This window comes from Haematobia irritans, chromosome 4 (genome assembly GCF_050003625.1).
Source record: "Haematobia irritans isolate KBUSLIRL chromosome 4, ASM5000362v1, whole genome shotgun sequence".
Classification (NCBI taxonomy): Eukaryota; Metazoa; Arthropoda; class Insecta; order Diptera; family Muscidae; genus Haematobia; species Haematobia irritans.
This window is the reverse complement of record NC_134400.1, coordinates 224,872,811-224,900,421: the sequence shown is the minus strand read 5'-3', so window position 1 is coordinate 224,900,421 and position 27,611 is coordinate 224,872,811. Positions and strand designations below refer to the sequence as shown.

The window sequence follows — 27,611 nt, the reverse complement described above, 5'->3', positions numbered from 1 at the left end:
TTTATTATTATTTTTATATCTTTATTTATAATACACAAAATGACAAAAAGTTACATATACATTTATATTAAAATTTTGTAAAATATATATATCATTCATTTAATTCGTGAGTGGTATTAATCAAATAAACAATTTATCCTTTCATGTTACGTCAAATAAGGACTCAAATTACTTTTTTCTCGTAATTGTCTCTAATGTTTCGTTTATGAAATGTAACACTCTGGAACTAAAAAATGACATACATACAAAAGAGGGATCGATTAATTAGTATATATACAGAAATAAACTCGAAAGGAAAAACTGACACTGACATTACATATAATAATCATGATTCAGTATGAAAAATCATTAAAAACACAAAACGTGAATACACAATAACATAATCTTGAAAAATTACTACATTGCATGTGAATTAGAGAAAAACGTATATATACGATTCATTAATAAATTAAACAATCATAGTACAATTATTATTATTAGAGCAAAATATAATTCTTAGGTATTTCATAGGTTAATATTTTTTTTTATAAAATTCCGTATTATGGAAAATATATTAGTAATATAGTAGTAGTGGCATAATTAAGTTTTTTTTTTATTTCATTTAGCTTTTGTTAAAATATATTCATGCAAAAGTTATTGGCAAAAAAATTGGCATTACAAACAATGTACGTTATTTGTTTTTGTTAATACATACAAAAAAAGTTAATATATATACTATAGCTAATTTGTTACACTTAAAAGCACTTTTGGCAACTGAAATTTTTGTTTTGTTTCCTTTTTCTTTTTTTCTTCGTACAGTTACATTTTTTGCTTAAACTTTTTTCTTGTTTGTTCTTATTTTAATATGCCATTATTTTTCCAATCGAAAACTGTGGGATTCCGTTTTCTTTTCGGTTCTTGTCTCCGAAGTTGTGGTGTATGATTTACGTTCCATCACACGTTGGGTCATCGAAGTCAAGCGCTGTGAGCCTTGATCGATAAGACTCATTTTTCCTGATTCGGTATTAAGGGTCATTTGACTAAAGCTGGATTCCAATGGTTTGACGCCTAAATCGGAAGTTTTATCATAATTACGTGTTTCGTATCTGAAACGAGGAGATAGGAAGTCATACAATTTAGAAAAATAAGTATAATTTTGGGTAGAAATTAACAAAAAAAAAAAAAAAAAACAACGCAACTAACTACTTCCAATTGAATTTCTCACTCACCTTGAGGTATATCCTTCATAGTTTTGTCCTGGATAGGCATTATTACTTGTTATTTGCACCACACCGCCTTGGCCGAAAGTTTTATCGTGTAAATCTTGAACGCACGCTTCCAGGTTGCGATTGACAGAGGAAGAATTTGTGGTTGTAAGCTGTTGTTGAGAATTTGTTGTTGATCTTAATGATGTTTGATTTGTTTCAGAAGTTTGCGCTTGTTGTTGCGCATAGCTATTGTTAGTGGGTGTTAAAGGACTAGATGGTAGTGAGACACGACCGCCACCGTTTGTGCCACTCGTGGTCACCGGACTACCGGGATAGGGACGTGGCACGGCATTAGCGGTTAGTTTGGGATTTGATCTAAATGTGTGTGTGGCTGTTTGCATATTGGAAATAGTCGTTGACAAGGGGGGAGGAGGAGGTGGGAAGGCAGTTGTATCGTTATCCAACTGACTATGGTTCATTGGTGGGGGGGATACGGCACCTGGATGATGGAAGTGCTGAGGATTTGTTGCATAATTATAATGATGTTTAGTTTGTTGCTGTTGCTGTTGGTGTTGTTGATAACTGACATAGCTAGGCGATGCCGGTGGTTCCATACTATGACCATATGCACCAGCCGCCGGTGAACGAGTAAGAGTCTAAGACAAAAAAATGATATAAATACATTTAAGGTTAGTTGTGTTATTTCTACGAAAGACCCATGATGAAACAAAACCTTTCCTCTATTAGATATACATATTAAGATATTTAATTTGTTAGAATTATTTGTGTGTGGGTGGAGATAATTGGAGGTTTATCAGTAATATTCTTAAAGTGTTTCTTATGACAACAAAAAGGTAAAAAAAGGCTTCGAGTATACATATATGTGACCAAATATGAATATTTTGCTTAAAAAATCGTCATCGACACTTATATTTTGTAGGAGGAATTAATCTGAAAAACCATAAAAATATTTTCGAACTACTTCAAGTTTGTAATATTGTGGGACAACTGTTGAGAAAGCAACCGTTTAGACCGGTCCAAATATATGATTGTCTTCACCAACCCGACTCGAATTCGGCTAATTTGGGAGGTGCTAAGATTTTGTATCAATTTTTAAGCATATTTGTTAGTTAAAGGACAAACTTTTGCCATATTTACCATAGTCGAATATTACATATGTCGTTCTCGCAAGATTTATTTTCTTAAAGAATACACTGTGCCGAACAACCGGTTAATAATTAGAAATGCATTTATACGTATGTCGTTTATGGTCTTTCTATTTTGGTTAGGTACCAGAAAGTTAGTGAAATTTGTTATTGATTTTGTTTTATATACAAATTAAATGTATGTCTCTGTGGTGTTTTTGTAGTTCAATTCTCCAATGTAGTTACGTGTGTAACTCATAAAATTTCACTCTCATTGTATCTGTGTATGATGACAGTTATTTATAAATTAAAATTTTGTAAAATAAAAAGTTTAGCACAAATTGCATTACAAATATATAGACAAGTTAGAAAAATTCATACATTATTGTGGCTCTTGTTGAGTGTTCCATATGTGGACTGCGCATACTCCGAGTCACTTTCATCTGTGGTAAAACCTTGCGCATTCTTTTGCCTATTGCGTGCATGCCGAATGAGGACAAGTTTTTGACGAGCTTCCTCCAATTGTTTCTCCATACGCAAAACATCCGAACGGGCATCGATTTCTTGGGCCATACCATCAACCATAGATGTATTTATTTTTAAGGTTCGCACTTCTTCGTCTTCCAAACCTTGTTGGGCAGCTCTAACCAAATTATCGGTTGATTTGATAACTTTATTACCAGCAGCTTGTAGACGTCGTCCAGCCTCGGAGTTAGGGTTCGATTTTACTTTGCAGGCTATCAAAAGTTGGGCCGTTGAAGCAGCAACTTGTTTGGCTGTCGATATAAGCATTTCCTCGGTGCCCTGACCCCGAACCAAATTTTGGGCAGCTTCTACTAAACTATGAGTGGCGGCAGCCACCAAACGGGCAGCAGATATAAGACCCTCAGACCATTGTCCATCATCCGAGGATGTTAGGGGACGATGTGCTACTTTGCCTTGGTCGATTAGTTCACGTTGTGCCGCATTAGCTGCACGGACTAAAGCCGAGGAGGCACCCATAATACTCTTGGCAGCTTCCAATATCATTTCATCAAACTTCATATTTTGATCCAGTTCAATCTATGGAAAAAATCGATAAGAACGATATTATTAGAATTTATTTTCATATAAACATAATAGTAGGAATACGAACATAGTTATAGAGAAAATATAGACTTTAGTCTAAAACGATTGGATTAAACATTTCTTTATGGGATTTAGCATTTTTCGTAGTGTTTAACTATGTTCGCATTCAGTTGTCTTGTATTTAGTTAATGGGTAAATTCTTAAAATAAAAGCACTGACACCACATTTTATTTGCAATCTTTGTACACTTATTTGTAATGGGATGTTGTTAAATTGATTTGGTTGTTTTTTTTTATTGGCAGAACGGGGGATGGGTTTAATGGTTAGTTGTTTTAGTGACAAATCACAATAATAATATGTTTGATTCCTGGGTGTACTTTCAAACGGCAACAACCAAGAATATCAAACATATCTTACCGTAATCATCGTTAATAGACCAAAACCTTCATTGTTAATAGAGATATAATAATTAATAAGCATTTTTATATATTACATACACACGTACACACACATACACTTATAAAATTCAATTGATATTCAATAATTCTATAACAAGAAAAAAAAAACAGTGCAATATTAAAAATTTTAGAATGTACTTTTATTTTAAATATTTGCATTTTTTAAGGAAATATCCCAATCTCGTTTTGTTCTCTCAAAGAAATAAGTTTTCCAGAAACAAATTGTTGTCCCAAAGCATTATTTCTTAAGTGCAATTTCATCTGATTTTATCCGAATTTTAATTCTAAAATTCTTCGCAAACACACCCAGCAAAAACTAGGTAGCTACAACTCATAACAATTTGCATTACCAGCAGTAAAACTCTCATTACACGTTGCATTACATTGCGATGAATTATAATGACTAACTTATAATGACAATAATAAATACTTCTCAGTAATTTGTGATGATTATTCTCAAAATGTAATGCAGTTTACCGATAATGGCTTAAAAAAATGGAATAAATTATGGCATAATTAACTACAAACATCAACAGAATTGAGCATTTACTTAAAAACAAAAATTAAAAAAAATGTAATCTAACGTTGATTCTGAAAAATTTTCCATGCATTTCATAATAATGGTGATTTAAATGAATGTAGGTAGTAATCACGAATTTAACTCACTAGTTGTTTTAGTAAGTTTTCTAGTTTAATAATGGAATTAATTTGCGTTTAATGTTGCAATTCATTCCGAGTTATATGTACATCCAAATTTATATCTCTCCTAATGGATTCGTTATAAACGGCATTATGCATTGTATTCTTTTTATTATTTTCATAAGGTTTAACATACACTAAAAGAAAATATTGTGAGGCCAAAGTTTTTTTTGCGAGTTTTGCTTAGCATAGAATACGAATAACATTATTTGCCTTGTCCAAGAGTGGATACTTCGACTTAAAAATGGGTATAATTACATGAAAAATAATTTTGCTGAAAAAAATCCGAAAGATTGAAATTCGTCTCCTAGTATCTCTTCAATTCTCCATTTCTTTGGCTCGTAATCAATACCAAATTAATTAGTGTAAAGACAAAATCCTTGGAACCGGAAAAGCTTTTTTTCAGCGTAGAGAACTACGTTTTATATTATTCAAAAACTATCCTTGTATGTAGGTTAGGTGGCAGCCCGTGTGTCATGCTCACTTAGACTATTCAGTCCATTGTGATACCACATTGGTGAACTTCTCTCTTATCACCGAGTGCTGCCCGATTCCATGTTAAGCTCAATGACAAGGGACCTCCTTTTTATAGCCGAGCCCGAACGGCGATTCAGAAATGTCACCTCAGAAATGTCACCAGCATTACTGAGGTGGGATAATCCACCGCTGAAAAACTTTTTGGTGTACGGTCGAAGCAGGAATCGAACCCACGACCTTGTGTATGCAAGGCGGGCATGCTAACCATTGCACCACTGTGGCTCCCTAATCCTAATCCTTGTATGTACATATGTGTGTTAATTTAATTTACTTTTTAAGTTCCTATTCAAGTAGTGTCCATCTTACATCATTGATCCATTAGAATCGGTGACTGAAGTATTTATTTTCGAGATTTGGTTACCTGAGGAAATAAGTAGTTCTTTTAAAAAATTACGAACAACTGATTACATATTAGGTGATCATATGCTCTTTATACATTACTTATTTCATGGCCGAAGGTATGCCTGAGGTGAAGTACTTTCCTCCTAGGACATGCGTATGTAAATGTAATCCGAAGCGATGCCAATTAATAAGGGGTTATTAATTTTTAAATAGGCTTACCTACAAGATTACTGGGTAATGAGAGTTTTTGCTGGGCACTTCTCCATTTTAATAACAACAATAGTTTTTATAAAATTAAACATCACAAGAATAGAAAGTCAACAAATAATGGAAAAATATTAGAGGACCTATACCTGTGTCTTTTAACTTTTAGAAGAAAAAAAATCAATTTCCTTAATAATTCTGCTACAAACGAATTTATTTGGGTGTGGATTCTAATTCCTCAACACCATGAAATGCGACTTAACATAAAGCACCTGAGAATTATTGAATATCGTTGTTAGCACTTATTTATAAAAATCCATCACCAAGCATTGTTAAAAGTTATGAACTATATATTTTGGCAATTGGCAAAAGAAATTCGAATGTCCAAATGATTTTGATTATGGATGCCATATTTTCACCACGATTTGAGTTATAAGAAAACACAGTTTAGAAAGCTTTACAATGTTTGTTTTAGATGGTGCAAGAGATCTTTAGTAGTTTCGCTTAAGCTTAAACTATTAACTATGGGTGTTATGGGTAATAATAGAAGTAGGACACCTACCTTTACATCATCATTACGTCTCGGCCTCAGTGATGCCAATTTCTTTGCTGCTGCATCAATTGAAGCGGCAGCACCTAAAAGTTCATTTTCGGCTATAACTGTGGGATCTTCGGGATCAATCCAATCGGAACCCTTAAGCATACGAGCCATTGCCACCAAATCAGTAACACATTTAGCTACACGTCTCGACAAATGCATACGATCATCGGCCGAACAATTTTGTAAAATGCCTGTTAACAAATCACGATAAGCCTCCGCCACAGCCGATCCAGCTTCCAAGGTGCGATGGCGTAAATCATCGGTTTCAGCACAATTCCATGCAACCGAACGACATACCATTAACATTTCGGAAATTGAATGTCTACCAGTATTGGCCGCATTCATAATATCCTCTTGCAAATTGGAAGCACCAGATGCTACTGCTTTGGATGTAGCTAAGGTAACATTCTTTGTGACCCGTATCAACTCTTCGGGAGTCACATTAGAATTGCTTCCAGGTGGTGGTGCATTCATGCTCTATATGAAAAAAGAAGAAAACAATTTTACAGTGATGCGAATAAAATATATTTGAGTTTGTACCTAAGAAATATATTTTATTACTTTTTTTAGTTTTTTTTTTTTTGGTAATAAATTGCTTACCCTTATCTCTTGTGTTATAGCGTCAACAGTTGATTCCATAGCTCTAGTACCTCGGGTATGCTCATCTTCAACAGCTTTTACGGTTTTCAGCAATGATGACACATTTAAGACCATTACCTAAATTATCACAAGTCCATCGGAACAATGCGTATATATATTTTTTTGTGGGGGAAATTGACAGTTTTATTTTATGCAACTACAAGTTAACAATAGGGGAAGGAGTACAACAGCATAGTTAACTACTTGTAGTGTAACGTTCAATTTGTCGCCATTGAATGAGGGAATTTATTGATTTTCTATTTAATTTACTATGAAATAACAAAGCATGTTTCGTTTTTCGTTTCAATTCCAAACTACAAATTAATATAGACAGAGGAAAACCACGAGGTGATTAACTTTTGTTGATATCATATTGGTTTGCTTCATATAGTATTTTCCAAAGAAACTCCCAAAAATTCGCTATAAGTTTCTCATTCGTCGCCATTGACAAGGAAATATGGATAATTGGTTTAAGAATAATGAACCCTACCACAAGCTAGCATGTCGTAAGTGGTGTCCGGGTGCAAATTTTAATTAATTATCGTTTAGAATATTTTGATATTAATAAAAAAACTTGATATTTAGTTGGAACCAATAATAGTAGAACAGAGACTTTGGAGCAGTTTGATTTAGTATAAATATAGTTATCCTTCATTATTTTATATATCTTGCTATTATACAGAATTAAAATATCAAAAATATATACACGTTGTTAGGAGTTCTTCGTTTATTATAAAAAATTCAGACACAACAATATTCGATGAAAATATTTTAATATTTGAATGGTGTCAAGAAACAAAAAATGAAATTTCAATTTAAACTTGTTAAAACAACAGTTTTTCTTGCCAATTGTATATGTTTGAATCTATGAATCGAAACATCAATACAAGTTACAATGATAAGCATAAATTACATACTCAATGTATATTTAATAGATTCTAAGAATAAGACCTACACATTGACACATAGATGACTATATTATTTTGTAAATAAAAACTTCAGACGCAAGGGTTTTTTTTATGATTTTTCACTTAATTGCATGTTTATGAAGACATTTTTCAATACAAATTTATGAATTTGATTTTGTAAAATTCATTTTTGATATGTATCCTGACAAAAATTTATATTTTACGGAAAAATTGGGATATGACCAGAGGACGATCTAAATCATTTCTTAGCCTTTATTTATTTTAGTCTACATAAACTTCACAAACGAATTAAATGAAAAACCTTTAATGTTTGTTTTACTAAAAAATGTTCGAAATTGATGACGCTGCTGGAAACACATACACAAACGCCGCATATAGACTAAGATGAAAAGAAGACATTTTTTAAAGAACAGAGATGAGAATAAAAGTGATACACGCGCTCAAAATCCATTGTCTGATGATTGCTGACTTATGTGGTTAGTTTCGATAGCTGCAGTTTTTTTGCACAATTCTTTAAGCGTCTGTATAAACAAAAGGATCGATTTTTGGTTTTGAAATGAGAATAATGAGATAAAAATAAAAATGTAATCAGCATCTTCGTCAAAGTTTAATCAATTATTAAAAAAAAACAATCAATAAAAATGTGTGCCTTAGAAAGATTAATACTTTTGACCAATTTGCATAAGCCAAGATAGAAATAGCCAAAAATGTTTATACACATACTTTAAACATAAGCAGCAGCACACCAGTAGCAGCATTAATAATTTGGGTGTTTCGTGTTGAGAAGAGAATTATATGGAAATACAGATAGGACAGCATTAACCTTTAGCTTTAGTAGAACATCCATTTAGCCAGTCAGCCGTAACAAAATTGTGTTAGAGATTTTATCGTATGTCTATATCCAAGGGATGATTGATACCCATATTCCTCATTCAAAAGATGCATTAAAGTGAGTTATATACATTAATGATAGAGAAAAACAAACACAACATACACAGACTTGAATTGCATCTTATACATGTGCGGCAATTTGATTATGATCACACAGTGCAACAAAATGAATAAATGAATTCGAACAAAAACTAAAAGTCATCTGAAGTGAAAATGTATTAATTTTGAATGGTCTTGTTACAAACAACATAATATAAACTTTAAAGATCTCCAGTGATGCAAAGATTTTTGGTCCACAATATATGGGAACACGGGACAAGGTGAATTTAATGTTTAATGCTTTAATACAAAATATTTACGAAAAATAAGAATAAGGGAGAGTCGTAAGGAAATTTGGACTATTTTAGTCTACATTAGATACTGAACTGAACCACAGATCTATTTGCATATTTTCTTCATCGAGAGTAAAAACTTTTCATCATGTCGTTTTTGTGTTTGCATAGTCTCATAACCGTTGTACGATCGTTCATTGTCTATGCATTTATACCCAAACGTCATATATGGCTATCAAATCGCATTTGATGTGCAGTGATATCTTGGAAAGTTTAACTTTAAATGGAAGCATTCCTAATAGTATTCTGAAATGGCATGGCGCAAAGCATATAAGTCCATTATTTTATAGCTCTAGTAGTAGTATTATATTAAAATGACGTCGTAGCGAATATATATCTAGCCGGCTATATTCAATTTGTTAGAATTCCTTACAAGCCATTGTTGAACTGTGTGTGTTTATGCAGATATACAATATATATTATACAATTTATTTAGCAATAACAAATTAATGTTTGAATTGTATTGTTTTTTTTTTTTTTTTTAAGTGGCCATTAAGTAAAGATTTGCTTTTTCCACACATTTTTTTCTAGTGTAGAGATAGAGAGAGAGAGAGAGACAGAGTTTCGTTGTAATGCAAGTGTTGGAAAGTGCAAAACACCACTTTATATTCATTTGATTCTTCTAAAGATATAAACTAGTACACATTCAAGTTGTCAGTAATCCTTGGGTGATAAATATAAGGTGAAGAAAAATTCACGACATTTAAAGCGTTACACTTAAGTAGTTTGTTAAGCTCGTTTTTGTTTGTAAAAAAAATAGTACAAAAAGGGATATACGGTTCAAAATATTTGAATTTGTATCCATTTTTGGAAAGGGGAAAATAATTACTGGGATAGGGTAAGGTAGGATGGAAAAATTGCAACTTACCCTTGCGCTTTCTTTCAAATCTTGCATGGAAGGGTCATTTACAGGTTTGCCTGAAGCCAATTTTGTGGCATTTATAAGATCGCCCAAGGCGGAGGCCACATCCTTGACAGCATTTATAACCATTACTTGCGAATCAGGTTGAGAAGAGCCCAATGAGCAGGCACCCAGTTTTACCGCTTCAGCCAATTGTACTGAAAATTAAAGCAACAAATATCATTATTCGTCCGTCCATCATAAGATATTGCTACAGCTTACCTATGGTTGTAACGGCATTTTGTGCCGCATTCGCCAATTGATCTTGTGTTCCTGCAGCTCCAGTAACCAAAACTTTAGTGTCTTCTACCAAAGCTTTGGCAGTTTGCAATATGTGTTCGCGGTGATCGGCAAAACTGCTATCACGATCCGAATGCAAGGTACCAGCAGTGGCAAACATTATAGTAGTGTCCAAGTCCCCAATAATGCCCGAAATAGTATGAGCCGCATTAATACATGCCTGAGTGCCACGAGAACCAGCTTGTAAGGCGGCTAATATTTGTGCTACTTTCTCGCATACCTCACGAGCATTGCGTGAGATTTCATTTTGGTGAACTGTATCGCCTGGCCTAGTTCCACCTGCACTTGATTTGATCATGGAACCCACGGAGCGTCCCAAATCAATGACAGTAGTGCGTATACGCATTGCAACATCCGGGGAAGTCGTGGTGGTTGATGCTCCCACCGAATCCTGAGTAAGTGTGGTATACTGTTTGGCCATTTCCATAGCCAACTGGGGCATTAATTGAGGATCTATAGATGATTTGGCGTTGGTCTCGTTAGCTAGACGAGCAATTTCCTTTGCAGTCTGTACCATACGAGTCTGATAATCCACAAATGAGTCCGAATAGGAGGCATTAAGCAAAGATTGCCGTTTATCGGTGAGGCGTGTTATGGCACGATTTACTTGTTCCATGAGTCCGGTTACAACACCAGTTTCCGCGTTAATTTTTTCGACTGTTTGGGTTAACTCTTGTGTGGCTTCACGTGTATTTTCTATGGCTTCATCCAGTTTAGGATGGGCATGTGTGGCACGAGGATTTCCTGCAGATTCTTTAGCTGCTTGCACCAACTGCTGGGCACTTTCAACGACCGATTTGGTTTGATTGATTAAACTCATTTGCTGATTGGTGTGGACTATGTGGGTACAAGCTCCAATGCCACCATTCACCATTGGCACAACATAACGTGAGATTTCGCCCACAGCATGGCCCAATTGTTCGGCATTATTCTTACCAGCCAAACGAATGGGTTCCAACTTGTCTAGTAGTTCGGCAGCTGAGTTCAATGTCTGCCCAGAGAAGCCATGTAAGTTGTTATCACGTCTTTGTGAAAGGCCTTGGGCATTCACGGCCATGGCACAGCTATCCAATTCACGCATACAAGTTCCCAGTGTTTGCAATACCTGATCGCATTGGGCTTGACCCGGAGCCTTTTCCCTAATATTGTCAACTAAACGTTTCACAGATTCCGAAACTGGAGTGGAGGCATTTGAAAGTTTTTGCCATACGGGTGGGTCGTCAGGTGAAAGAGCCAAGGACTTTGCTGCCTGGACCATTTCTATGACTCCATCTATCACTCCCTTTCCAGCATTCAAAACCGGGTCTTGGGCTTTTCGGCCCTCTGCTGAAATTTTAGCGGGGACTGATATAAAATCGGGGCTAGAAGCGTACTGTCGAACAGCCTTTACGGACTCCAACAAAGGTTCGACCAAACGGGCACCAGCCGGCTGCGAAGGATTGTCTTCAATTGCTTTGATCTCTTGTACAAGATTGGAAGTAGCAGTAGCAACTTGTTTGGCCAATACGATAAATTCGTTTTTGGCCGATGGATTGTTTGTATTCATGCTCGCCTGGCGGCATATTGAACATAGGTAACTGGTGTGTTTGGCAATTACCGTTAAGGCGGAAATCTTTTGTTGCTTGGTTGATTGTGGACTGCTCACAACATCACAGTGTTGGCGTATGCCCTGGTAAGCCCATGTCAGTTGAGCCTGATCAATAATACCAGGACGTCCAGCAGTGCTACTTGGATGAGAAACACCAATTAAATAGGCAGCCTGGGCCGATGATTCTATCAATCCGCGAATGGATTCCGAAACATTGTTCACAGATTTGGCAAACTCAGCATGATTGGATTGTTTGGCATTGTTGATCATTTCGGAGAATGCATAACCCAAATTACGAGATTTTGCTGTGGCAGCTTCCACACAATCAAAATAGCCCTGGTCGTTGACAGGTTCGTGGGGATAGTCCAACATAACTCTCAAGGCCTCGATGTTGCGAGTAGCATTGTCGCATTCCTTTTGACCAGGCGCAGATTGTATACTGGCATCGACCAATTTATTAATGCTTTCGGTAACACTGCGTGCAGCAGCATGCAATAGATTCTTGGCATTGGGTTGCCCTGGATCACCCGCAATCGATTTAGCAGTAGAAAGGAGAGAACATGATTGCGTCGATACATTGCGGAGACAATCAATCATTTCCGAACGCACAACTTCCTCTGGATTTTGACCAGCCATTTCCATTGAAACTGAGAGCAAATCTCTATAATTAGCAGCGAAGTTGTTGCTGGTTTCAGCCAACTTGGCTGGACTGTTGTAAGCTTGGACGATTTGACCACCAGCTGCACTCAAGCTCTCTGACACTTGCTTAAGTTCACTTTGTAAAGTGGTGTAACTGCGAGTTGATGGTGGAAACTCGCTCATCGACAGAATTTCACTCAATTCACTAACATTGCGCAAGGCTTGATCCACTTCACGCTGGCCAGGAATACATTCAACAGTTTTCGACAGAGCTTCGGTTACTTCGCGACCAGCTTGTGTCAATGCCGTGTGGTCACCCATATTTTGCAAAGTCTTCTGGGCTTCCTCAATAAGACGGGCGGAGCTTAGGACAACTTCATCTGCACAGTCAATCACGGCTGCATTGTTAGTGGTGGCGGCCACTCCATGTACACTCTTTGTGAAATCTCCCAAAGCCAAAGCTGTGTCTCGACCTGCGATACCAGCGTACATACGTTGTCCCTGCAGCACCGATGATATGAGGCGACTCAAAGCAATGCCCACATTTTTGGTGGAAACACGTAATTGCTGCGCAGTATTTTCCACAGTTTCACCAGGAAGGGGTCTAATCGTACCGGTCTGAGCAGCATTGCGTGTGTCTTCTAGCACATTATGCAAGTTGCGAACAGCTTCCAAAGCGGACTGCAACTCCTGACCGCCGCAGGCCTCACGTGCTCTCAAAGCTGCCGAATTAAGCTCGGATACAGTTTGACCCAAATATAAGGCACTCTTGGATAATTGTGTTGCAGCAGGAATATCGGTGACTGTGGGTTGCAAGGCTCTAGCAGAACGCGACACTTGAATGGCAGGCTCAATGAATTGTTCAGCAGCTTCAATCAGATTGAATTGGGCGTTGTAATCATCAGGATTGCTGCGTGTTGTTTTAACTGCAGTGACCAATCGGGGAATTGTATCTGCTGCTCGTTTGCAATCTTGGAGAAGGGACTCTTTGGTTTGATGATCATCGCTGTGTTGTACAGCATTTTGTGCTGCAGATATGCATTGTGTTGCGGCGGAAGCAGCTTGTTTCGAACAATATTCCAAGCGACGTATGAGATTCCGCTTAATGGCAGGTGTATTGGCAGTACTGGTCGTGATTTCACGCAATTCCTCAGCTGCTTTTCTCAAAGCATTTTGATTATCCGTGTCATGGGGATGAACGGAACAAAGACGGGCAGCCTCCACAAGCTTAGCGGTGGCATCGGCCAACTGTTTGGCGGCTGATAAGAGACGCCTTTGAACATCGGCATCTTGTTGCTGATCGGCTTCACCCTTTATACTTTGAATAAGTTGAGCTGTAGCTTGACCCAATGTTTTGGCATGACGAACCATTTCTTGGGGATCGTGAGAAGAAACCAAAATGTCGGTACTAATGATAACATTCTCGACAGGGCTCATTTCTTGACTAGACCGGTTGGCATATTCTCTGGAACTTAGTTTTACGTGTTCCAGCATATCACTCAAACTCTTCGAAACATCACGGGCAGCAGCCAACAAATCATTTTTCAATTGTGGATCATTAGTAGCCTCGTGGCATACTTCGCAGAGACTATTGACGGCCCTGGCAACGTTGCGGGCTGCTCCCTCCAGTTGTTCGCGACAGGCAGCATTGTGCAGAGTTGGAGCGACGACCTTAGCACAGGCAACTAGCTGACTGGTGGCCAATGCACACTGACTGGCGGCTCCTATGACACGATTACGAGATTCGACATCGTCGCAGCTGGCTGCGATGGATTTGGCCCTAAGAACCAAAGCGGCAGTGGTGTTGGCCACAGCTTTAGCCAACGATAGAAGCATATCTTGCAAATCACGATTTTCGGGTACATCCTCTTCGGCAATAGTACTCAAAACATAGGTAGTAGCTTCGCCCACACGACTAGCGGCATTGAAAAGATTTTGTGTTGGTTCCTTGCTTTCGGGCTCTGCAGCTTTAAGTAACTCACTGAAAACGCTACAAAGGTTACGAGCAGCCTCCAGCAATTTATCTCCACTGGTATCATCTTCCATTAAAGCGGCAATCAAACGCACTTCCTTTGTCACTTGTGGTATGGTCTGGGCAATTTGGGATACAGAAGCTGAAATAGCCTCAGTATCCACTTCATCGGGATGAGTAGCGGTAATAATCTGGGCAGTGGCAGCACTCATGGTGGCCACATGACTAGTGACGGCTTGTTTCGAGGTATCCAAAGTATTCTCACGCCATTCAATTGATCGTAAATCATTGCCTAGTTCTTGAATTTGAGCCTGTAAATACATGAACAAAATAAAATAAACACCTGTTGCCTCTATGTTTGAACAATACGATATTTTCATTTTTTGTTGTTTTCTTTTTCGTTGAACATACCTTTGTTCTCAGCTCCTCATCGGCTCGTGACAATACTTCTTGACCTGCTGATATATAACCCAGCAAAGCTCTTTGAGGTTCAGTAAGATTCACAGAACTAATACGAACTTCCTTAGACTGAAAAAAAACAAGAACAATGTGTTAACCAACTTCTTGAATTTCTAAAACGGCTATTAGACTGTATAAAGTTTTTATGGATTTTTAAGAAAACGTACTTTGTGAAACTTGGAAATCTTATCTAGTTTTTGATTTGTAAACAAAAGAGCAGCATTAAGGAAAAGAGAAATTTGCGAAATTTTATTTCATTTTATTTTAGAAAATTTTAAATGGCTTCAAAATGAGTATGTGCTTTAATTGCAAAGTGGCAAAAAATAATTATTTCGAATTTCAAAAACGAAAAATTAACTATGGCAAAACTTAAAAAAAAATAATTAAATAATTTCAAAGCAGTGCTAACTTACCGTGGGCGGTTGATGGGCATGGTTAACTTGCCCAACAAAGGCTCCATATTGTACAGTTTGTAATTCACCTTGTGTGTAAGATTTTTCGCCTAAAGAATACAAAAGAAACAAATATATTTACAAAAAAAAATTAAATAAAAATGTAAAACAATAATGCAAATAAGGATATATAAACAAAAATTCATTCAATTTCACATAACATTTATACACCTGACCTAAACGATGGTCTAAATTGTTTTTAGTTTCCGAAATGCGGTATGAAATATCGTAAAAATATGGTATAAGGAATAGATAAATGTCCCATATGGATTAATATCCACAGTTTAGATAGATTTTCTGCAGGATGTGTGACTTCTAACGCTTTTCTAATTCAAAATTATTGCAAACCTATAATATTTAACAATTTTTAAATGGTTTTCGAATGGTTGGCGATTTTTGGTCTAAAGTACCTGGTAACGCTATGCAAAAGAAACTGTTTAATATTTTTGGGCAACAAAGAACTCCACGTTTTCCGAATTCCTAAATCGGAGGACGGAACGTAGAAAAATATTTGTCAAATTCAATTTTTTTTGCACCCGCCGAATTTATGAACAAATCTTTGTTAAAATAAATACAAAAACAATTCCATTGATTTACAAGTAAGTGATAGCTTATAAAAATCTTTTCTTGGTTAAAAGTTTTTCTCAAAAAGAGCAAAAAACAAGCAAAAAATTAAAATACAAAAAAAAAACATTTTATATGTTTTAAAATTTTGAAAAGCTTTTTAAAAAAATTGTTGTTTGCTTTTTTAAAACATTCATAGTTTAAATTTGGAAATAACTTACCATCATCGGCTCTCATCATACCAGAATGAGCTAAAGAATCTGTGGTCATTTTTCCAATTTTATTCGTTTCATGTTGCAAAAACGTGGCTCTAAAATTAGAAAAAAAAAAGAAATAAATAAACATTAAGATGTCATAGAATAAAACCGTAAGTTACATAGCATTCCGATTCTAACCCAATATCTCTGTTAATGTTAAACAATCTAACGGAGTTTTAAAACGTATTAGGAACTGCTGAAAATTGTTGAAGTTAAATTTGCCTGAGTTTTTGTTAACTGAAAGTTAAGCCTATACTTAGGATCACATCAGAAGTCGTTCTAGCCTGTACACTATCCACCCGTCTATTGTTCGCAAAATGCACAACGATATTGCAATGGGAATATAGACCAAATTTAGAATATCAGAAATTCGTGTCATCTAAAATTCTTCAAATTTAACATAACAAAATATTTTGTTTCACTAGAACTTCAATGCGCTATAAATGATCCATATCAGATTAGAATTGGAGATAACTCCCATATATGTATGTGTACTGAACAATTTTTATCTGAATCAACTATTCCAATATTTACCTATAGTCTATAGTCTTAAAATTCATTGGTAAATACACTTTCCACCTTTGAAATCTCCTAGACATTGAACCAAAAAAAATTTACTACTATCATTTTTTGGACCATGAGGTATTCTCTAATAGCAATTTTTAAAATAAATTGGAAACAAAACTTACTTGGATGGTGCCACAGATTCTTCCACCATTGTTGATCCCTCGTCTCCCTCGATGCCAAAGTGATCCTTGGTTTGTTTCTTCTTAAGTATGATGTCAATGTAACCAGCAATCAGTTGAACGATTTGTTCAGCTTCAGTGGTTTGCACTGAATAGTACTGATTGGCATAATCACCAAAATCAAGGGTGAAGGTATTAGGTGAAGCGCCCCAACGGCGGACGGTTGTCAAAGGCCATGAAACCAAAATCTCTTTTGTACGCTCATCCAAACGTAACACAGAATCCTTTGTAACACCCAACAAACGTGGTACCAATTTATTTTTTCCACTCATTTTCTCCTTTACCAAAAAGAAAGTTACACCATAGGTGGGCAATTCACGAGCTGTTTTGGTGTACAGGACCTTGGCATCAATTTCGGAGAGATCAACATGTTTTCGATGTTCGGCAAAGACTTTCTTTTCGATATTTTTGACACGCACATAAGATTGAGGTAAAAAGTCTTTCAAACTGTAATCAGAATATGAGTTAAAGGATAAGTTTTCGCTTCTACTAGAATAATGTGTGGAGACTTACTCTAAAAATCCGGGCTTATGTTTTGTTTCGTTGTGTGGTCCAAATTGTATGTGAACTTGTATACCAGCAAATTCGCAAGCTATAATAAAAGACCAAAGGTTTTAGCATATCGTCCGTCAAATGTTTAAACAGAAAATAACGTACCCTTTTCTTGTGTGACCGGGTGTGTGCCATCCAAAATAGTATCACGAGCCTGTACATATAATAAGTTCAATTGTACAGGATCCCTGGAGTCAATGTTCTGATCGGAAAAGAAGAAACGGCGACGTAACAACACCGTTTCCGATTCATCTATACCTTGTTCACGCAAGGTTTTGCCAACATCAACCCAATTAACTGAAATAAAAATCAATGCCCAGTATTAAAACGTGTATCTTTGGAAGATATAGTGGGAGCACTTACTGTCATCAGTTTTTAATTTTTTGCGTAAACTTTCCATTTTCGCATCACGGTCTTTTTCGGTAAATTTACGCCTTAGTGTCAATGTTCCAAATTTATTATCGGGCAAAATTTCATTTTGCGATTCCGTATCCTCACGTACCAGACCATATTCTTCATGATTGGTTATACCAATCTTTGTACAAATCACAACCATAAGCTGTGACACAGGCTGAGAGTCATCTACCAAAATTGTTTTAACAGCACCATCTAACATACGAACACGTAGAGTACGCAATTTGCGTCGGTATTCCAGTGTATCCTGATTGTGTAGAATGTAATAGCCAAGGGTACGGCCATTCTCCAACCATACACCCTGTTGATTTTGTTCATCCGATATGAAAAGGCCATATTCGCTAGCTGCATGTGCGCAATTATTGTGAGAACGAACGAAAATCCATGCGGGGGTGGAAAATTAATGGAGAGATGGAAAAGGAATACAACAACAAAAACTATTATTATTATCATGTCTAAATCATTGTAATAATATCGATTTTTATTGAATCGTTGAAGAATTCTATTAGAATGGGTGTTCTGAAAATTGAAATTGATGATCTATTCATAATCTAGTCTAGAATAATTTACAATATTATAGATAGATTTTCGGTTTTAAATTTTATAGTTAGATGTAACAAACATGCCGTGGTATGACGAGCATATTGTCCATCAATTCATTATCTTTAATATACACATGGTAGCTTTTTTATGTTAAGTGATCAATTTGTTATCGACATGTCGTTCCCGTAAATAATGAATGGTAATACCCGTCAATATTTTAAACCCTACACTGACATGCTTATAAAACAAACTTATTCCAATTTATTAAAAATATTTTGGTATGAAGAGAAATTCCAGAAAATTAACGAACATATTCAATAATGAAAATAAATCTAATAATTGGAAATTACACATAGGCAAAGAAATCCTAAATAGCAAAAACTTTTCGATCTTGTTTTCGAGTGAGAGTGAAGAAAAATAATAATTAAGTGGGAAGTATTAGTGCCGAAACAAATGTTTCACTTGTTAGACCCGAAAGGAGTTCAATGTTGTAGTACGTGTGGGGAATTCGTTTTTTTGAGAGACCTTAAATACTTATGTATGAAAAAAAGACTAATTTCAAATTTCGCAAAAGCATAGTTTGAAGCATTATTTGAAAATGACCATTTTTGCAGCTACCGTTAATTAGGTCATTTGAATTGGGCGCAGGGTATTTAACATTTTAATCCCGTTTTTTATTATTTAATTAATATTGCATATTTTCTTTTATGACATATGTTACTATTTTTAGCATTTGATGGGCTACTTACGTTGTCCCTGAACAGCTTCAGCAAATTTATCTCGGATTATTTTGCAAGCATCGAATACTGTGGTATTGGGATGGAATTGTATGGTCTTCGTTACACGACCACCCTCCAATTGTATACGTAACGATAGTGTTGACATTTTTCTTTTTCAGCCTATTCCACTTCCTTGAATTTTGTTTTTGCTTTTGATATTTAATTCTTTGTTTTCGGGTTTCCTTTGGTAGGGATTCGTTTTTATTTTCTTCTGATTTTAGTGGTAGTGACTGTGATGGTGGTGGTGGCGATGTAATGGATAATACTAAGGCAAACGGTATTGTATTTCTCCTTACAGTAATAAAAGGCACTGTCAAATAGAAAAGATAGAGAGGAAGAGAGAAAATTATGTAGAGATTTTTTTGTGTTACAAGAGAGTAAATTGTAAAAATTAATTATAATACATAGTAATGAAGTGCGTGGGCAGAGTATCAATAAATCGACTTTCTACTTTTTCAAAATTTTAAATAGTCGACTTTTCGGGCTTTCAACTTATTTAAAATATGCAAAAATAGACTTGGAGTTTTTAACTTTTTCTTAAAAAGGGGATAATTTTACACCTTCACATTTACTGAATGACTATACGACTCGCTATCGCTATCACAATGGACTGAATAGTCTAAGTGAGCCTGAATCTTAACCTACGACTCACTGGAAAGTCCAATTATTTCTTCGCTCGATATAAGTATAATCGAACGAAGAAATAATTGTGAGACGGTTTTGGATTTTGGGCACTATTTCCAAACATCTCAATAAAGTATCAAAACGCCTAAAGATATTAACTGAATGTGGTGTGAGGTTACTTTTGACCAAATAGGCGACAAGATGATGATAATTCGCAATGTTTGGAGATTATCGCCTGTAATGAAGTGGAGTTTTTCCGAGTGGGCTGCATACGATGGTTAGGTTAGGTATAGAGGCTGTCCGATATTTTTGGGTTCACTTGGACTATCCAGTCCATTGTGATATCACAGGCGGTGAACTTCTCTCTTTACAATGTGTGCTGGCCGATTCTATGTTAAGCTTATAGACAAGGACCTCCTACTTATAGGCAAGTGCAACGTTTTACATTAGAAGCCCGTGGAAAAGCATTGACACACTTAGAAATGTCACCAGCGTTACTGAGAGGGAATAATCCACCGCTGAAAAACATTTTGGTGTTCGGTCAAAACTGGGTTTGAACCCTGGACCCTGGCGGGTTATCATGTCCTGCATACGATGTATCCGCTTTACATCGTGGAAGGTTGTTTTTTGTTTTTTGCGTTGTTTTAAGGATATGAAGAAAAAACGTGCGTTCCATCAAGATAAACGCACTAAAACTCGATTGACTATTTTGATTTAAAAAAAATATTTTACTGATTTCCGAAGCCATTTTATCTTTAATCCAAAGATTCAATTTCTCAACTATCTTAAAGAATGTTTTCTTAAATCAACTATTTTTTCGTTACATTTTATGCTCATGAAAATGTTCCAAAAGTCGTCTACCCTGAAAGCATAGTTTTCGTTTCTCAGGAAAATTCATTCCGGAGAAACGTGGTCGAAAATAATTTTTAACTAAAAGATTCTAAACCTGAACAATTTTAATCATTTCTCTTCTTTACATTGAGAACCATTTGCCTTACTGAAAAATCATTCCATTTTAGCAGAGTATCGGAAGTTTAATGATTTTTTAAACAAGCTTCTTTCAATTAAAATATCTTTATATCGAAGAAATTTATTTTTAATATAACGAAAACTGTGTATCCACAAATTATATTACATCACCTTAATTCTCTATTAAGGATGTTCCTGTGTATATTGATATTATCACTTTCGTAATTTAAGTAACCTTAGTAAAAAGTTGGGAGTCACCGTGATACAATGGTTTGCATGCCCGCCTTGCATACACAGGTTCGTGGGTTCGAAGTCAGTTTCGACCAAACACCAAAAAGATTTTCAGCGGTGAATTATCCTACCTCAGTAATGCTGGTGACAATTCTGAGTGTTTCAAAGCTTCTCTAGGTGGTCTCACTGCAATGTGGAACGCCGTTCGGATTCGGCTATAAAGAGGAGTTCCCTTGTCATTGAGCTTAACATAGAATCGGGCAGCACTAAGTGATAAGAGAGAAGTTCAGCACTGTGGTTTCACCATGGACTGAATAGTCTAAGTGAGCCTGAAATATAGGGCTGTCACTATACCTAACCTAGTTAAATGTTACTAAAAATATCACAATCAGGGTTTGTTAAGTGTTCAAAGAGTTTCAGAATAGCCCGATAATGATGAAAGACACAGATATTTTTGGTTCTTTTGTTTCTAAGCTTTTGAGTAAACATCGATTATAGCAAAAAAAAAAAAAGTATCTCATTTGGATTTTTCTTTCGCCTTCCAAATAGCAACATGGATGCATCAAAAGAGACGGGCAGTACAATGGTGGAACCAAAATGCTTGTTGTGCATTCAGTTAAGGGGGTTTGTGAAACCACCCTTAGAGTTTAGGGATGAGCTATGTTGAACGGTAGATACAAGTGTACCACACTGATTTTGTTGTTTGTGGCATGGCTTCATTTTTTTCTCCCTTGATATAGTATTGTTTGTATACAACAACGATAACAACAACAATATGAATATTACAATAATGGGGAGAAACAAAGCCAACAATGAGCTACTTTTTGGATTTGGAAACTCGCCACAGCCATTATCATCAGCAGCAGTAGCAGCCCAGCATAGTAAGTCTTCTTCTCCCTGATAAAAAGTAGCACATACAGAAAAAAATGTAAGAAAAAGAAAATTGGATCTTAATATCTCTAAGAATAAAAATGAATGGATTTCTATGAAGATTCCATCAAAACCGGAAGACAATATATCCTTGCAATGCAAATGGGAAGAGTCAATTCTTTTTTTTGTTTTTTTAATGTATGGCAATTTAAAAATTCATCATAAACATCTTAAATAATTGCTGACTCCATTCAAATTTCATTTAATGGTTTTCAATTAAAAAAAAATATATATATTTTTTCTAGAATTTTTTCAGTTTTCTTCATCCCTTGGGGCGTCTCAGGGGTAGATGAGTAGGCGACACATCATCGATTTTCCTTTGAGGAGTAGTTCAATACCACCAATTTATATTCACATAATTAAATTAATTTTTGCATTTGTAATTGTGTTTATTATATATCACTAGATTTCTGTTATTGAATAAAGGTATAGTTTTGAATTCAATTACTTTTCGTTCTCAGTGGTTTGATGTTCTTTTGATGTATGGTAAGATATTTTTTTTTGTAATATTTTTTCCACAATCTTTTATATTTATAACAAAATTTTATTGATGTCACGATGTTCTTTGCCAAAGCACCCAAATAATACTGAGATGGGGGTTTGCGAAGCTTAACGTACATAGCGGCATTTTTAGTACGGATTAATATCACTTCATGGACCCTTATTTTAGGGGATGCTGCATCTCTTGTCTCTCTTTTGGTGGAATAACATCAATTCTCTCTCTCTCTCTCTTCTTCAATTTGAACATGCGCATTCATTATATCTCATCTCTCTTACATTTAGTACTCGTCTTCACTATAGAGAAAGCATGAGAACGATAAATTGATTACGTATGCGTCCGCCCTTATGAAAATGCCAGTGTTGCCATGCATTTGAATCGAAGGTAGCGATAACATACATCATAATGCAAATATTGAAGGTTAATCCAGCAATTATACGGTAATCCCTCGATTTACGTGGTGATTGGTTCCGGAATTTGACGACGTTAGTCGAAACGACGTAAACTGAATTAAAAATTGCTCATTCTTACTCCTAAGTCCATTTATGTTATGCGTGTACATAAGAAAAAACTTCAAAAATAAACTTATTTAGTAATTTCGGTAAGAATTTCAGAAAAACATGTTTTGATTCCATCATCATCGTTGATACTTATTTTACATATGGAAAGCGTTTCTCATAAAGTGGGCAAAAAATCGACGACGTAAATCGAAGTTTGATGGAACAAAAAATTTGACGACGTAAATCGAAACAACGTAAACCGAGACGATGTAAATCGAGGGATTACTGTACTCTTCTTTTTTTGGATTTTGAGAGGCAACTCTAACCAAAATGTGTGTTGACAGTTAAATAAATGTACATGTATGTTTTTGTTGTGATGTTGACAGTACGTTGAGTAGTTATGTCATCGAATCATCGTAAGTATCATATGTTAATTGCGTTAATTCAAAGGACTGATTTTTTCATATGAGTTCTCAAAAAACAGTGCACGCATTTCCCACAATTGCCACATTATAAAAGTAAAAGTAAATAAATATAAATTTGTTAAATATAGCCATATAGGCAATCATAAATGTATGATATGATTGCCAAATATTATTACAATAAACTTTGCAATACTGCGCAACACATTTGTAACTACAAAGTCCGGCAACACTGCAAGCGTCACATGATCAAAAAGCAACAATCAAATATGGCAGAATTCAATTTGTTAATTATCTATGTTTCTATTATAAACATAATTTATGGTAAAAGTGGATTAGAGTATAATTAAATTTCGACTAAATGAAATATTCGACTCTTTTTAGAGTGGTCAAATTTGAGGTTTCACTGTATTTAAACAAAAAGATGATTTTCGATCCCATAAAGATGATATTCGATCCAATAACTGGTCTTAAAAAAATTGGTAAATTGGTAAAAATATTAAAAATGTTTTGTTGCTCTAAAAGACAATACTTTATAAGGGGAATTTCGTTTGTCTAAAATTTCGTTCCGGAGGAAAGTATTTTTTCTTTGGATATACAGAGCAGTCGAGTATCATGTAAATAAATTAAATATCATTCAATTAATAATAATTTTCAAAATAAAGCAATAAGACAACTTTCTTTGATGTGAAAACACTGACTCGTATAAAAGTTTCGTTCATGATTTGTGGCCACTCATACACAAATGGGGATAAATATGTGGCGTCTCCACCCCAAATACATTTTAACATATGCTATAGCAACAACTCGTCCTCATTAAATGACTGGTCATCTAATAACAATCTAATCGAGGTGTGTAATATGATACAAACAGACTTATATTGTCTTCTCTAAGAGTTCATGAAAGGGGTTAATGACTGGCGGGTAAGCAAAAGTCCCAAAAAAACAAAATCACAACAAAGAAATGTCTCATATCGCAAAATACATGGGATTTCTAACTATCTAAAAATGACAAAAAATGTCAAGTCAACACAATCACAATAAGGTATTTCAATATCTTTATTTTTCGTTTCGGTTGTTAGGTTAACATATAGGTAGACTGAGATATAAACATTATTCTTAAGCACAAAAGAAAACAAACCCAACAAGTGTATGTTGTAGAGCTTTGGAGTAAATGTGGGTATATTGATTGCTTATCCTCCCCCATTGCTATTTCCAAAAACAAAAACAAATGAAATGATCTATAAATATATAAAATTGACTAAATATTTTATGACATTCTCTTTTGGAATTGATTCCGCATCCAGAAAACAATAACGTTAGACACAAACAAATATCAAATTACTCTCACTCTCTGTCTTATTTCGATGGACTGACTGACTATGTAGTGCGAGTGTGTCATAAAAATAAACTCCACTGTGTTTTATTGTAGCCATCTATGTTGGATGCGATTTTTGTGTGACATCATTTTCCTTGACAATAGAAAACTGAAACATAATGAGTAAACAAGGCGACTTGAGCAACGAAAACTGATATAGACCCCTACGAAACTCATTGGATGTAAATAGCATTTGTTGATTGATAAATGAAGACAGACAGACGCCCTTTAAAAATTGATTTGGATCCAAAAATTTTGACATCCATTTAAGAATTTTGCTATGAATTCAATCAATCTATAACATTAAAATTTCATTACGAGATTGCTCCAATAACACTAGGTCACAAATAACAAAATTTTCTCTGTGAATTGGTTCTAGCATAATTTTTCTCATTGATTTTGACCTACTAAACACGAAAATGAGTTTTAAAAAATTTTCTGTCGATTGGTTTTCGAGATACAAATTTTTGAACTTTTTTTTTTAATTTTTGGAGGTACACTTACAATTTTGAGCATATCTTTCGTCTTCTTTGACCTATTTGATCCTAGTGCTACTCAAATTAAAGAAAATTGAATCGTCTACAACTCATTCTCAGAAAATTTTCAAATCGGGTAAGTAGTTTGGATGTTAGCGGCTTAAAAATGTTAAAAAACTGCGTTTTTTTAGTAAAAATGTGGCAGAAAAAAACCATATAAAATATAAAACACGATGCAAACAGCAATTTTGGTTTTTTGCGTATAGCTGAAATTTTTGCAAAGAAAATAAGTCCTTACTTAACAAAATCTTACGCCAAATCAACGCCCAAAGCAAAATGAGTAGAAACAAAGATATAACTGTACATTTTATGCCATGTGGAAAACAGCGTTGATGTGTTGATTTGGTCTTTTCGGTCTTTTACCAAAAAAAATATAAGTCCGCTATTTGTTGTTAGATTTTGTTAAGGGCTTATTTTCTTTGTAAAAATACGCTATACGCAAAAAACCAAAATTGCTTTTAGCATCATGTTTTATATTTTATATGGTTTTTTCTGCCACATTTTTACTAAAAAACGCCGTTTTTTTACTTTTTTAAGCCGCCAACATCCAAACTATTTACCCGATTTGAAAATTTTCTGAGAATGAGTTGTAGACGGCTCAATTTTCTTTAATTTGAGTAGCACTAGGATCAAATAGGTCAAAGAAGACGAAAGATATGCTCAAAATTGTAAGTGTACCTCCAAAAATTAAAAAAAAAAAGTTCAAACATTTGTATCTCGAAAACCAATCGACAGAAAATTTTTTAAAACTCATTTTCGTGTTTAGTAGGTCAAAATCAATGAGAAAAATTATGCTAGAACCAATTCACAAAACGACTGTTGGCTAGTGTAATTTGATATGTAGAATATTCGTGTAAACGAATATTTTAGAAATTTCAGTCAGATTTGAAAAGAAAAAAAAAAAGAAATCAAAAAACCGTGTAGATGGCGAACTTATCTCTTATCAGTGTGTGATGCCCGATTCTATTAACTCTTTGACAAGGAACCTTCTTTTTTATAGCCGGTTCTAAACATCGTTTCACATTACTGTTAAACCACTTAGAGAAGCTTTAAAACCCTCAGAAATTTCACCAGCATTACTGAGAGGACATAAAGCACTTTTTGATCTTCGCTCGAAACTAGGATTAAACCCATGAGGAGTATTTAACCCATGGGTATGCATACACTGAAAAAACAGTGAACCCACCAGGAAAGATAACTTTCGATTAATTTTAGAAAATTTGGAACTTTTTTAGAAAATTTTAACTAAACGGTATTACAAGCGCTGGCATCACTCCGATATGGCAAAAACAAGTAAATATTTTTCGACAAATTCAAGAAAATTTATTAGACATAACTAAATTTTTTCAGTAGTTAAAGAAAATATTGTAGTTTTAAGAGAAATCTTGGAGTTCAAAATTGCAAGAATGTCTTTAGTGACATACGAAGTTCATGATGGACACATTTTTGGTAAAATTTACAAATTTAAAGAAATAATGAACTATTTTGTAAGAAATACGAAATTAGGAAATCTTTATGCTTTATTTGTGTATAACTTTTTCCCGTTTTTTAGTTCATTTAACTAACATACGCAAAAAATTATTTGACTAAAATAAACTTTTTCCAAACATAATGATTCTATGAACTAATATAAAGTTAATATGGCTTTAGTGAAATAGAGAGTTCACTTTTTTTTGAGTGTACAAAATTTTGGGTATGCGAAAGCAGTCAGCGCGACATTTTTCAAGGGCAATTCAATGGGGTTACTACTTCGTAACAATTAACGACACACTGAAAAAATTCTTAACATTTCCAAAGATTTTGTCATTACTTAAATTATTTTGGTATTGATTCGGACCCAAAGAAGCGAGAAATTACATTAAAATTTAAGACGCAATTCACTTTTAAATGTAGGTTTATTGTACTTAATTTGGAATTATTAAAACCGAGTAGTTGTTGTTAAACGCCATTTTCTTTTTTAAGGTGAATCACTTTACTACCCTTGCCTTCAATGAAAAAGTTAATAAATTTTTGATTAAGTATAAGCTCGGAGTATCAGAGATACGTATCTTCTATGCTACGCAAATATGTTATTCGTATTTTAAGGACATGAAATCTTTGTGTTTTCAGAGTGGAGACCAAGGAACAGTCGAAACGGAGAAAACGAACAGCCGGCGAACGCCTCCAAAGAAGATGAAGCAAGATCGTTTTCTGAGCCTCACAAGGAGTGATTCACATCGATAATCTGGAGAAGGATAACTCTATCACAGTGCTGTTAATATCCG

General features: G+C 35.0%; 1 protein-coding gene across 5 annotated transcripts in view; it reads right to left on the bottom strand.

Annotated features, from left to right (window-relative positions):
• Positions 1-27,611, bottom strand: part of rhea (Talin_middle and talin-RS domain-containing protein rhea) — a 73,554-nt gene continuing 45,943 nt past the window's right edge. For 3 of the 5 annotated variants that reach the window (XM_075303685.1, XM_075303686.1, XM_075303683.1), the window contains 15 exons: positions 19,229-19,568; positions 17,886-18,281; positions 17,628-17,819; positions 17,484-17,562; positions 16,914-17,417; positions 16,189-16,277; positions 15,365-15,453; positions 14,904-15,020; positions 10,216-14,803; positions 9,961-10,151; positions 6,842-6,958; positions 6,203-6,718; positions 2,714-3,394; positions 1,209-1,843; positions 1-1,085 (listed from right to left, as the gene is read on the bottom strand). In XM_075303685.1, the coding sequence (XP_075159800.1) occupies positions 851-1,085; positions 1,209-1,843; positions 2,714-3,394; positions 6,203-6,718; positions 6,842-6,958; positions 9,961-10,151; positions 10,216-14,803; positions 14,904-15,020; positions 15,365-15,453; positions 16,189-16,277; positions 16,914-17,417; positions 17,484-17,562; positions 17,628-17,819; positions 17,886-18,281; positions 19,229-19,364 (8,565 nt within the window). In that variant the 5' untranslated portion in view covers positions 19,365-19,568 and the 3' untranslated portion in view covers positions 1-850. Of the gene's footprint in view, positions 1,086-1,208; positions 1,844-2,713; positions 3,395-6,202; positions 6,719-6,841; positions 8,331-9,960; positions 10,152-10,215; positions 14,804-14,903; positions 15,021-15,364; positions 15,454-16,188; positions 16,278-16,913; positions 17,418-17,483; positions 17,563-17,627; positions 17,820-17,885; positions 18,282-19,228; positions 19,569-27,611 lie in introns of those variants that run through there. The other 2 variants (XM_075303687.1, XM_075303688.1) reach the window with 2 other exon arrangements.